The 12,956-nt window shown below is 38.0% G+C and overlaps 1 protein-coding gene across 1 annotated transcript; it reads left to right on the top strand.

Moving 5' to 3' along the window:
* The first annotated feature begins 6,909 nt into the window (after positions 1-6,909).
* On the top strand, positions 6,910-9,697 carry LOC128218552 (uncharacterized). Its single transcript, XM_052926244.1, has 2 exons — positions 6,910-7,481; positions 8,216-9,697. Exons 1-2 carry the CDS (start codon positions 7,147-7,149, stop codon positions 9,588-9,590), a joined length of 1,710 nt encoding a protein of 569 aa, XP_052782204.1. The 5' UTR covers positions 6,910-7,146; the 3' UTR covers positions 9,591-9,697.
* Positions 9,698-12,956: the final 3,259 nt, after the last annotated feature.

The raw sequence follows: 12,956 nt of genomic DNA, 5'->3' as shown, positions 1-12,956 counted from the left end.
TACCGTGTTTTATGCTCATTTCTTTCAAATTAAACTCGGAATTCTTCATAAGAACCATTCTTTTCGACATTTATTCATTTTTTTTTTTGGAATATTAAAACAATATTTTTAATAAATTTGGGAGAAAGAGTGCATCTTTAAAGAATTCCTGATGTTTTCAAAGCATCTTTTCCATAACGTGATCGACATATGTCTGTAAAGATGTCAATGTTAAAGTTAAGGTCATCGCAGCCATCGTGATTTTACATTTTTTATATTCACATTATTTCAGTTCAATGTTATTTTCAGCGTATATTTTGACCATAAAACCATTTCATTCATAATTTCTCTGTATTGCTTACTGTTTTTCATCAAGGAAATAAGCTTTGGTAAAATTGTAAAAAAAGCACTGGAATGGTATACAATTTAAAACTGAAGAATACAACCTAGAGATTTTAGCCAATGAAATTGCAGATAGGCGACCATTTAGTCATAGGCTTTATTTCAACTTGCACGGGTATTTAAAGGTCCTGCCAGTTATCCGATACACACACCCTGCGTCAGATTTTGAGTTGACAATGTGTCTGCCAATGACGTAATATTCTAAGACAGTTAGATGACCTGAAGTAATATTTTAATGGTTAAGAAAGGCTTTTTCGCTGCGTTCACTCCGCCTAATCATAGAAATGTTACTTCATGTCATTTAACTATTTCTTAAGTCAATCATTACATCATTGACTCCATTCACTTTATAGTCCGTGATGCATACCGAGGAATCCGATTAGTTACATTGTTCTAAGATCCAATTAAGACCAGTATTGAATATCGGCCCTGTTCATTTGTTTAAGGAGCACACATTTTAAAGATAATTGGTCATTCTCGGGCTAAAAATAACATTCTCCCCTTCTCTAACGACCCTGCTTTAGTATGTATTACAAATACATTACAACTCACTTCTTTATTGAGCAAATGATACAGGGTAAACAACTGATAAATTTAAACATCCGAAGTTTGATAAATAAATAAATTAATGGGTACATTAATCAGTAGGCATGTACGTAGATTTGTTTGGACACATATGTATAAGTCATACAGGAATCATATTGAATTTGTTATCAACGCCTGTTTAGATTTATGAACACATTTCAAGTCACACATTGTGTGTTGACAGTTAGTGTGTTTTTTAGGTACTGTTTTGTGTTAAAAACTGGAAGGTGTTTGTATTTTGTGGATTTCCTTTTCATAGCTGAGTAAAATATTAGTTTTACTGTTTACTTTTAATTTTGCTATTCCTGTTTGGGTATTTGCTTTAAAAATTGATTCTTATACAATAACAACAATGATCAAACGCTTTGACATTCTGCTTCAGAAACGACTGAACATTACTTAAATTAAATTTAAACAAATCGGTCCTTTACATAAAGTTCTAGCAAACGAGGAGTTCGAGCCAAGCGAGTTCGAGCCAACAGGGTTCGACTGTTTAAGCATATACATCTTATGATCATCAAAATCATAATCATAGCATGTACGACCGCATTGATAAATCATCGTCATCACAAACTATTTTGTTTTTGTTTTGAATGATTTTTACACGTTTCATTCAAAGACGTTCTAGTTTATTTTGGGAAGAGTTGTGACAAATATAATTCTAGCATTATAACTTGTTAAGGAAAAATACAAATAATTGAAAAATTACGTCAGAAATGCTCCGTCGGAAGGCAGCATTTGCTTCGAATGATGACTTAAAAAAAAATAATTCTTCACTGTAGTACGTTACATTTAAAATAGTGAATATAGTAAAGTTGTCTTTGCTTAAAGTCTTCATTCGTAGCATTTATGACGTAATTTATCACTGTTTGAAACGTGTTTTCGACGTATGTTTTGAATCTACTTTATATCACTTAAAGTGAGCATTATTTCGCTCGACATAATTTGTGCCTCTAAACAGAGCTTATTTAATATGAATGATAAACTACTGGGCAGGTCCCTGTAGTTATCATTGAAGTATTAAACAATTCAACCTTGCACAAAATTGCTAATGAAAAATTTAAGTGATGATTTTGTATAAGTAAGCTAAAATAGCCTGTCATGATAAAGTACTTTATGTATGGTAAGCAATAGTCAGCTAGAGGTCCACGCCTATGAAAATCTGTATATATAACATCATTTTGCATCTAGGGTCTCGGTTTGGGGCTCGAGCCTTTGTGTTAAAGATCCTCGCCTATAAAAAGCTGTATATATAACATCATCCAACATCTAGGGTCTCGGTTTGGGACTCGAGCCTTTGCGCTAGAGATCCACGCCTATGGAAAGCTGTATGTATAACATCATCTAACATCTAGGGTCTCGGTTTGGTGCTCGAGCCTTTGCGCTAGAGATCCACGCCTAGGAAAAGCTGTATATATAACATCATCTTACATCTAGGGTCTCGGTTTGGGACTCGAGCCTTTGCGCTAGAGATCCACGCCTATGCAAAGATGTATATATAACATCATCTAACATCTAGGGTCTCGGTTTGGGGCTCGAGCCTTTGCGTTAGAGGTCCACGCCTATGGAAAGCTGTATATATAACATCATCTAACATCTAGGGTCTCGGTTTGGGACTCGAGCCTTTGCGCTAGAGATCCACGCCTATAAAAAGCTGTATGTATAACATCATCTAACATCTAGGGTCTCGGTTTGGGACTCGAGCCTTTGCGTTAGAGGTCCACGCCTATGGAAAGCTGTATGTATAACATCATCTAACATCTAGGGTCTCGGTTTGGGACTCGAGCCTTTGCGCTAGAGATCCACGCCTATAAAAAGCTGTATATATAACATCATCTAACATCTAGGGTCTCGGTTTGGGACTCGAGCCTTTGCGTTAGAGGTCCACGCCTATGGCAAGCTGTATGTATAACATCATCTAACATCTAGGGTCTCGGTTTTGGACTCGAGCCTTTGCGCTAGAGATCCACGCCTATGGAAAGCTGTATGTATAACATCATCTATTATCTAGGGTCTCGGTTTTGGACTCGAGCCTTTGCGCTAGAGATCCACGCCTATGGAAAGCTGTATATATAACATCATCTAACATCTAGGGTCTCGGTTTGGGACTCGAGCCTTTGCGCTAGAGATCCACGCCTATGGAAAGCTGTATGTATAACATCATCTAACATCTAGGGTCTCGGTTTAGGGCTCGAGCCTTTGTGCTAGAGATCCACGCCTATGAAAGCTGTACATATAACATCATCTAACATCTAGGGTCTCGGTTTGGGGCTCGAGCCTTTGCACTAGAGATCCACGCCTATGAAAAGCTGTATATACATGTATACCATCATCTAACATCTAGGGTCTCGGTTTGGGACTCGAGCCATTGTGCTAGAGATTCACGCTTATGCAAAGCTGTATATATAACGTCATCTATCATCTAGGGTCTCGGTTTAGGGCACGAGCCATTGCGTTAGAGATCCACGCTTATGGAAAGCTGTATATATAACATCATCTTACATCTAGAGTCTCGGATTGGGGCTCGAGGCTTTGCGCTAGAGGTCCACGCCTATGAAAAGCTGTATATATAACATCATCTAACATCTAGGGTCTCGGTTTGGGGCTCGAGCCTTTGCGCTAGAGATCCACGCCTATGAAAAGCTGTATATATAACACCATCTAACATCTAGTGTCTCGTTTTGGGGCTCGAGCCTTTGCGCTAGAGATCCACGCCTATGAAAAGCTGTATATATAACATCATCTTACATCTAGGGTCTCGGTTTGGTGCTCGAGCCTTTGCGCTAGAGATCCACGCCTAGGAAAAGCTGTATATATAACATCATCTAACATCTAGAGTCTCGGTTTGGGGCTCGAGCCTTTGCGCTAGAGATCCACGCTTATGAAAAGCTGTACAACATCATCTAACATCTACTAATCCTTACGTATGGAATAATTTCACAATAGTACACGGATCCTTACCATTTGGCCACTTTTATGAGCGATTTAAATGTGGTAACGAGTAATTACAAGTCATCTACGCTTTTTTGCAATGTATTTACGGCAAGAGTCTGCGAGTCACAACGTATAAATACGAGAAAGAAAAGACATTTTACGAGCTTTTTATTGAGTGTTTCGAGTATATTACGGAATGTTACGATCCATCTAAGTATTTACGTGTAAATTGAGATATGTTAATGTGTTGTTAGGAATAGGTGCGAGTAAGCTACGAGTTTTCACGTTTCATTATGTTTTTGCAAAAAAGTATGCATTTCTTTCATCTTTCGACAACTGACATCCAGCGAGACAACATGACATATGAAAGCAACAGATTGCAGTTATATCAACGATTTCTACAATTGCTCCTTCCACTAGCCCGGAGAAAAGAGGAAGATGTCCAGCAGCGGACTGTCTCCGCGGTTGTAGTTCTGTGGAGGGTGAACGCGTTCTCTTCTTATTGTTGACTGCCTTCATCTTTAAAGCCATGCTTGTATATATTGTATACACGTCGTAAAGCGATGTGCCTTTGACGTCTTGGACACAACTGAAGGGAATTGTTCGATTTTGCAGGTTGTATACCTTTTCTAATCGTAAAGTATACGTATGTATTCGTAGCTACACTTAAAGTGCTCGTAATAACTATCAACAATCCGTAAAGCAATTGTAACACGTCGTGAAAGAAATCGTTAACATCACTAAAGCACTCGCAATAAAATGTTCTAAATGACAACATTTTTTATAAAATGAAACTTAACAATTTTATCTCATATTTTATCATGCATTACTTTTGCTCACAAAATGCATTTGTATCGCCAAAATGTACCGTATTTGTGCTGTATTTTCATAGCAATACTATGCTGCTTCTACTGTCATAACTGTCCTCTCTTGGTTGTGGTAGTGGTGGTGGTGGAGCAGGAGGCGCTCTCTGTGCTCCATGAGGAGGAGACTGAGGAGGAAGCACTCCCCGTACTCTATGAGGAGGAGGCGCTCCCTGTGTTCCATGAGGAGAAGGCGCTCCCTGTACTTCATGAGGAGGGGGCGGCAGAGGAAGAGGCGCAGCCTGAGCTCCATGAGGAGGAGGCGCTCCCTGTGCTCCAGGAGGAGGGGGGCGGAGGAAGAGGCACACCCTGTGCCCCATGAGGAGGAGGCGGCGGAGGAGGCGCTCCCTGTTATCCATGAGGAGGAGGTGGCGGAAGAGGAGGCGCTCCCTTTGCTTTATGAGGAGGGGAGGCGGAGGAAGAGGCGCATAATGTGCTCATGAGGAGGAGGAGGAGGAGGAGGTGATCTCTGTGCTTCATGAGGAGGAGGTGTTCCCTGTGATCCATAATGTGGAGGAGAAGCAGGCGCTACCTGGGCTCCACGATGTGGACGAGGAGGCGCTCTCTGTGCTCCATAGGGAGGAGGAGGAGGCGCCCCCTGTGCTCCATGATGATGAAGAGGAGGAGGAGGAATATACCCTCCATTGATTCTGGGTATTTGCTAGATAAAATAATCATAATTTTTGTGAAACATGTAAGAAAGATCACATTCAACCTTTAGTTTTTTTTATCCGCACCCGCTCCCATGATCGAACCCGGGACCTCTGGCATGGTAAGCGAGTAAGGTAACCTTTGCAACACAGACACCGTACATATGTAGAGTGAGGTTTTTTTTCATTTTATAAGTGATAAACGTTCTGAACCGCAACCAATACACTGCTAAATAGTTTAAACATTTGGGTTTACCAGTCTATTGATTTGATCATAGTTAAAATCACGATTTCACATGTTTCCTTAAGGTTTAAATATTTTTACACTGCTTATTTCTAATATTTTTTTTTTAAATACTTAAACGTTGTAGCGTCTGTTTATATTGTGAGGTAGCTTTATGAGATGCAAAATGTCTCGTCACAGCCGGTTTAATCCAGATGTAACATGATTTAAGATAGAGGGTTATAAACAAAAACTATAGAATCTAAGAATATAGATAATCCAGTTATCGATGATTGTGTGGCATTTAGAATATGATAAATGATGGAAATATGTTTTCTTATATAAGCCGAAACTGAGCAAAAACATCGTCTGCTATGACGGACCTGTAAAAAAGAATGAAACAGATAAATTCGTTTAAACGACGGGGTTTATGTTAAAGTCGTCTGCTCAGCTGACCGTCCCCGACAGGTTGGATCCGGAAGCGTTACGTTGGAGCGGTTCCGAAAAATCCCCGTTACGCCGGAGCGCACCCGAAAAGCGACTCATTTTCTACTCCGTCCAAGATGGAGGATTTATATAAAATAAGAAGGGGTCACCGAGTGCATTCCAGTCTGGATAGGCACACCTGACTACTTATGCCTATGTGTTTCAAATAGCCGTATGTAATCCAATACTTGTCCCAGTCATTTTTGCGCCGTAAAATTGAAAATATGTAAAAGTTATTGAAGGGATACACTGGTTGGTAGCCGCATTCCACGTTGTTCATCGTAACCCCAGTCACATATTGGCCCGACAAACAACGCTTGTTAAATCTAATAATCTTAACTATTTTAACCTAAATACAGCGCATCACCCTTGACTTCAACGATAAGCATATCTGCTTATCTGTTTGTATGGCTTGATATTTTTTTTTGTTTGCTCGTGCCATCGTGAAACGAAAAACACATCAGGTTATTGTAGTATTAATTAGGGTGGAGACGATACGATGATCATGCGATATAACTACATGTCGATATAATATTTCCCGAAGTGGGGGGGGGGGGGTCATGAAACACTAGAACTGGAGAGTTATTTTACTTTCAATTCTGTCACTTCACTCATAAATACATAGGAACATTATTTAGTTGTATGTGAACCTACTACCCGGCTATCTCCGGCTATCTCCGGGAAGCTCGCGATAAGCAATCGTGACTATTCAGATATGCCATGCAAACTCGGGACATGCATTCGCTTATCTCGGAGGGCGTGTCGAGATTACGAATGGCTACAAAACTATTGCAATTGACACGGGATTAAAAAATGTTCAGATTTGGAAACTATGCTTGTGAATTAACGCTCATTTTTTGGATATCTTGTAAATGTGCCAGTGTGAAACTTATTGTAATATTGTTATATCTTCCTATCAGCTCAGTACACAACAATTTACTTCCTAGTTACAAAATAAACAGTACGGACTGAAGAGTATTTATTTGTTTTAGTTTGTGAGTCATTTTTAAACTCAAGAAAGAAAATGGCATCTAATTTTGAATCGTCAATTCATAGAGGTTGTGATTTCATTTACGATTTTTCCTGCTCTCCGTGTGACGCAAACGGATTTAACACAGAAGCTCACCATCATTGTACACAATGCAAAAAATATTACTGTCAAAACTGTATTTCAAAACATAACGGATTATATCAGAAGCACGCGGTACTCGGCCGAAAGGACGTGAAGAAATGGGAGACAGCCCCAGGGGTGATTGACGACCTGGAGAGATGCGGGATGCACCCCGGGGAGGACATGAAGCTGGTATGTGGTGACCATGACCAGCCGTGCTGTCCTGTGTGCGTTGACATTGACCACAGGTATGTATAAACAAAACATCAAATTAAAGGCACTCAATATAAGCTGATGCAAAAATACATTACTTTTGCAATCAACTATAATATTTAACTCATTCAACTTCTAATGATTAAAGAAAAAAACTTATGATTTGTGTACATTTAAAATAAACCTCAGCCGTTTTATATGCATACGGTGTTTTTAATTAATAGCTACGTGGCCATGAATTAGCCGGTAAAAATGCGCAAACATATCATTAACTTTTTCATCTGAACACAAATCGTACACTTGTCGTGCTTTTGATCATTTAAGTAGATTTTATAAAACATTTAAACGCATTAAAATTTAGAAGAAAAAAACTTTTTTGCATCAATCTATATTGTGCGCCTCTAAGACACTAACCAGTTAATAGGCTATACTTACCAGGGAAGGATTCGACGTCAGAGGCGTAACCGTTTTACTTGCGCCATTCCTTCATAACCGAAATTTAATTGGTTTGAAGTGTTGTCATGGGGGTTTGGTTTCCCCTAAGAAAAAAATATCAATTTTTAGCCCGGAATAGTACTTTTTGGTTGTATTACATTGTCTCCTATATAGCAATATAAAGTAAACTTGGCTCGCTCTCCACCCCCTGGAGCCGCTATTGGTTACTTGCGTCATATTAAAAACATTCTCTATAAAAAATTCCCACATAAGCAAAGGCATATACAGTTTATGCAGAGTTGATAACAACTGTTTCACACTTTTTTGGTTTCAGGCAATGCTCCAAAATTCAACACATTCCAGATGTAGCAAAAGGTGTTCATAGAAATATTGAGTTTCAACAAATTCCAAAGAAGATAGCAGAACTTCAAAAGCAATTCGAGCTGATGAAAGAATCAAGAATAAAGAATACGACATCTCTGAAAAAAACGCGCGCAGACATTTCTGATGAAATTAAAACCATACGTAAAAAGATCAACGAAATTCTTGACAAGATTGAGAAGGCAACTTTACAGGACTTGGACGGTATGATAGTTAAACTTGAAAAAAAGATAAAGAAAGATATTGAAACTTGTGACGAAATGACTATCGGACTGCAAAACATGATAACCACTTTTCAAACCAAAGCAAGCGAGTCAAAATCATATATTGCGTACAGAAAGAGCCAGGGTATGATTTTACAGGCAAACGATCATCTTCGTGGCATATCAACCATTGAGTGTTACAATGTAACATTTCAAGCCAATAACCTTATCGAAGAACTTTTATCTGCAGTAAAGACGTTTGGAGCGATTGAAGAACAAACTGTAATGACCAAACAGCGAAAAGATCCCCTTTCCGATCCAAACCACGTCTTCAGTGTTGCAGAGTACAAGGACTACAACGTTAAGTTGAAAAACAACAAATATCAATGTGCTATCTATGGGCTGTGTGAAATGCCTAGTGGAGAGTTTGTCATAGCAGACTGTAGAAATTGTAGAGTGAAGCTCCTGGACAAGGAGTACAGGGTGCTCGACCACTGTGATGTACCGGGCAATCCATGGGACGTGTGCCATGTTGGCGGAAATGAAGTAGCCGTTTGTGTTGACAGAGAAAATGCTGATAAACAAGGACTTTATTTCATTCATGCTACGAAAGGGAAACTCGTTACTACGAGGAAGTTAAGCTTCAACCATGACTGTTATGCCGCAGCTCATCATGGTGGCCAGCTTTACATCTCCAAAACCGCCCTCTACGTTTACCCTTTGTCGGGACAGAAGGTGAAGAGGCTGTACGAGGACAAGTCACGGGGTAACACTGTCGAGAAATGTGCCATCAGTAACGACGGGAAAACAATATATATCACAAACTACTGTCAACATCAACTGATCACCCTGGACAACAACGGCAACAAGCTGGCCTCTCTCACTAACCCTGACATGAGAGGACCTACTGGAGTACACGTGACACCTGATGGACACGTGTTCGTCTGCTGCTATGGCTCCGACAAAGTGCTCCAAGTTGAAAAAGACGGGAAGAAGAAGTTGGCCACCCTGGCAAGGGAAGAACACGGAGTTTACAGACCGTATAGTTTGTTTTTCAGCAGCCGCACTTCTTCTCTGATTGTTGTAGAACGGGAAGACACACTTCTTGTTATCAAGTTAAATTAAAACTACATGTACAAACAATGTTTGATTTGGTACTATCGAACTGGGATCTCTTCATAATTGTTGCAAAGTACACTATAGTGTTGTCATATATAATTGTTTTATTTAGACCGCTGGCTATAAGTTATATGATATGAATCCAAAAGCTTCTTCTCAATACTTTTATTTTAACATTTTTGGGACAACTAATATCCCACAAACTATGTGAACTTTTATATATACATGTTCTATGTGATAAATGTAGAATGTTCAATACTCGTGTGTTTATATATATTGCCTATAAACAAGCATATGAACATATGTTATGCTATTTCCATTTAGTAAACTCATTTAAAAAGAGTCTAAAAAAGCTATATCAACCTCGTTTTGGTGCCAATAAATACGATAGCACTTATATCTTTCAGAACACCATTTTATTGATTTAGTCAATTGAAATATAATGACGATTTACTTGCATACTTAACATACAATCAGGTGAATCGCAGAAGAAAAATAATAAAACAACCTCTTAATTCAATGTCGGGGATAGGGTTCGCGTGAACCATTAGAATGCACACGCAATTATGAAGGTATTCTGAAATATTCTGAAATTAATTTTGTAGGATAGATTCTCAAGAACAAAAACCAAAATCACAACATACATATCACGTATAACATCGACAATGTCGGTTAGATTGAGACTTAAATCTATGTACTATATCGAAAGTCTCGGATTGATTCAGATTTATATCTCACGTTTAACATCGACATTGTCGGTTAGATTGAGACTTACATATCTCACGTTTAACGTCGACATTGTCGGTTAGATTGAGAGTAACATCTCACGTTCAACATCGACATTCTCCATTAGATTCAGGCTTACATCACACGTCTAACGTCGACAGTGTCGGTTAGATTGAGACTTACATCTCACGTTTAATAGCGATAGTCTTGGTTAGATTGATATTTACATCCCAAGGTTAACATCGACAGTCTCCGTTGGACTAGGACGTACATCTGACGTGTTACACCGACAGTCTCGGTAAGATTGAGACCTTCATCCCATGTATAAAATCGTCAGTTTCATCTAGAATGCGACTGCTGATACATTGAAATGGTAGGTAATTTTCAGTCCAGTATGAACCATAACGCAATTGTTTTTGAACGTGTTAAACGATGAGAACTGAAACATGTAGATAGCAATTTTCACAAACATAATATGTTCAGAATAATATTGTCGTTCAAACGAAAGACTTTATTTACTGAAGAAAGATAATTATTTTTAATAGAATGAGTTGTTATTAATTTTAGCTGAAACTGAACACAAGCTTTATTTGATTTCAGCTTATAACAACATTATATTTATCATTGTCGTTGGCACAATGTTACGCGAGAGTGAGGTAATAAAATACCACTGACAAAAGATCAATTAAGACTTTTCTTGTTTACGTTAAAACAATGATTTCTTATTCCGAAAAAGTCATTATTTACAAAGCGTTAGTAACGCTTATAGCCAAAACCCTTTAATTTTTGAACGTACATGTAATGCGATGGCATTCATTATGCAATTTAAGTCAATATTACGGTTATACATCATAGACGTAATTCTCTCTGAAGGTCCATTTCTTATACCGAGCAATCCGATTAGCTGCACCGTTTTAAGAGCTTAATAAGACCATGATGAATTTTAACCCTGTGGCGGTATTCATAAAACTTCTTTAGTCATTTCCTTACTTAAGTCACTTTCCTAATTTTAGAATCTCTTAAGTCAAATGAAATAAAATCGAAGAATTTCCAAAATTCATTAATTTATTGAACTTAGTGAGAAAAAGAATATATTTTAATGTTCAAAGAAACTAATAAATTAAATTGAATTTGACTCTGAAACTTTTATGAAATCAACTTTAGTTAGTCAATGATTGAATTTAACAGATAACTGGTCATTCTCTGGCTTAAAATAACATACATACACATAATATACTCCCCTTCTCTCACGGCCCTGCTTTATTATGTATTAGGTATACATTAAAACTCACGTATTTAATAAAAAACGATGCACGGTAAACAACTGATAAATCTAAATATCCGAAATTAGATAATTAAAAAGTGGTTGCATAATCAGTAAACATACGCGTGGATTTGATCTGACAAGTATGTATAAGTCATATAGGAATGACATTAAATTATTTTGAGAATTATTTTTCAACGCCTGTTTCAATTTATGAAGACATTTGAAATCACACATTGTGTGTTCTCAGCTAGACCTGGTGTGGTTTTAATATCTGATATCCTTTATTCAGGTGAATAGCACCTCCAAGGTCAATCCAAGCGGGTATGCTTACCTTCAATATAAAAAATGGTCCTTAAATCCAGTTCGAGTCAACGAGAAATTCGAGCTGAGCGAGTTCGAGCCAACATCATAGCATGCACAACTGCATAGATAAATTATCGATATCACACATATTGGTGTTAACTATTCTGTTTTGGATTCAATGAATTTTACACGTTTCAATCAAAGACGTGGTATATTTTGGGAGAGTTGTGACAACTATAATACTTCCATTATAATTTGTCAGAAAGGTCAGCGTTGTAGGTAAAGATGACTTTTAAACGTGTGTGATGTATTCCCGAAATCTCTTGTGAATTTATTTAACAACAATTTAACGTTTATGAGGTTACTTGGTTCACCTGAGGTTACTTGATGTACATGAGGTAACTGGGTGTACAACAGGTAACTTGGTGTTTATGAGGCTATTTGGTGTACATGAGGTTACTTGGTACATATTAGGTTACTTGGTGTACATGTTACTTGGTGTACATGAACTTACTTGGTAAGCATGAGGTGGGCTAGTACGCTTATGTTGGTAAGGATTAGTACACAAGTGGAACTTTCTTCCCAAATATAAAATGATATTTGTCGTGCAGCTCAGCACTTTCAAGATATAATTTATAAAAAAATATATCCGGCCATTTTCTATCGAAAACAACCGCGGATGTCTTAGGACGGTCTGCAATGTCAGAAATCTTTTTTTATTAAACAACATTTTACCACGCTACAAGAAAATCGCGTAGTAGTTTCAACTGAGCAGAAAATCATAATGACATTACTCTTGTACTCCAAATTATTAATGCCACTAGCGGATCCAAGGTTAATTTCGATTGAAAAGGCCGAGGAATTCCGTATGGATCGGGATGCAATATGTACACACAGGTCTCAAAAATAGACCTGTGTCTTACGACGCATTACTCACCCCCATTTGGGGTAAAAAAGACTCCGATATAAAGTAGTCCGCGTAGGGATGGCGATTTTTTAATAAAACACATAATATCTTTTTCAAGTGATTACAAATGGCTTACTTATTCTTCACTGGTCTTAAAATTCAAGATACA

Source organism: Mya arenaria, chromosome 14 (genome assembly GCF_026914265.1).
Source record: "Mya arenaria isolate MELC-2E11 chromosome 14, ASM2691426v1".
Lineage (NCBI taxonomy): Eukaryota > Metazoa > Mollusca > Bivalvia > Myida > Myidae > Mya > Mya arenaria.
The sequence above is the reverse complement of the archived record's forward strand: the minus strand, read 5'-3'. Positions and strand labels throughout refer to the sequence as shown.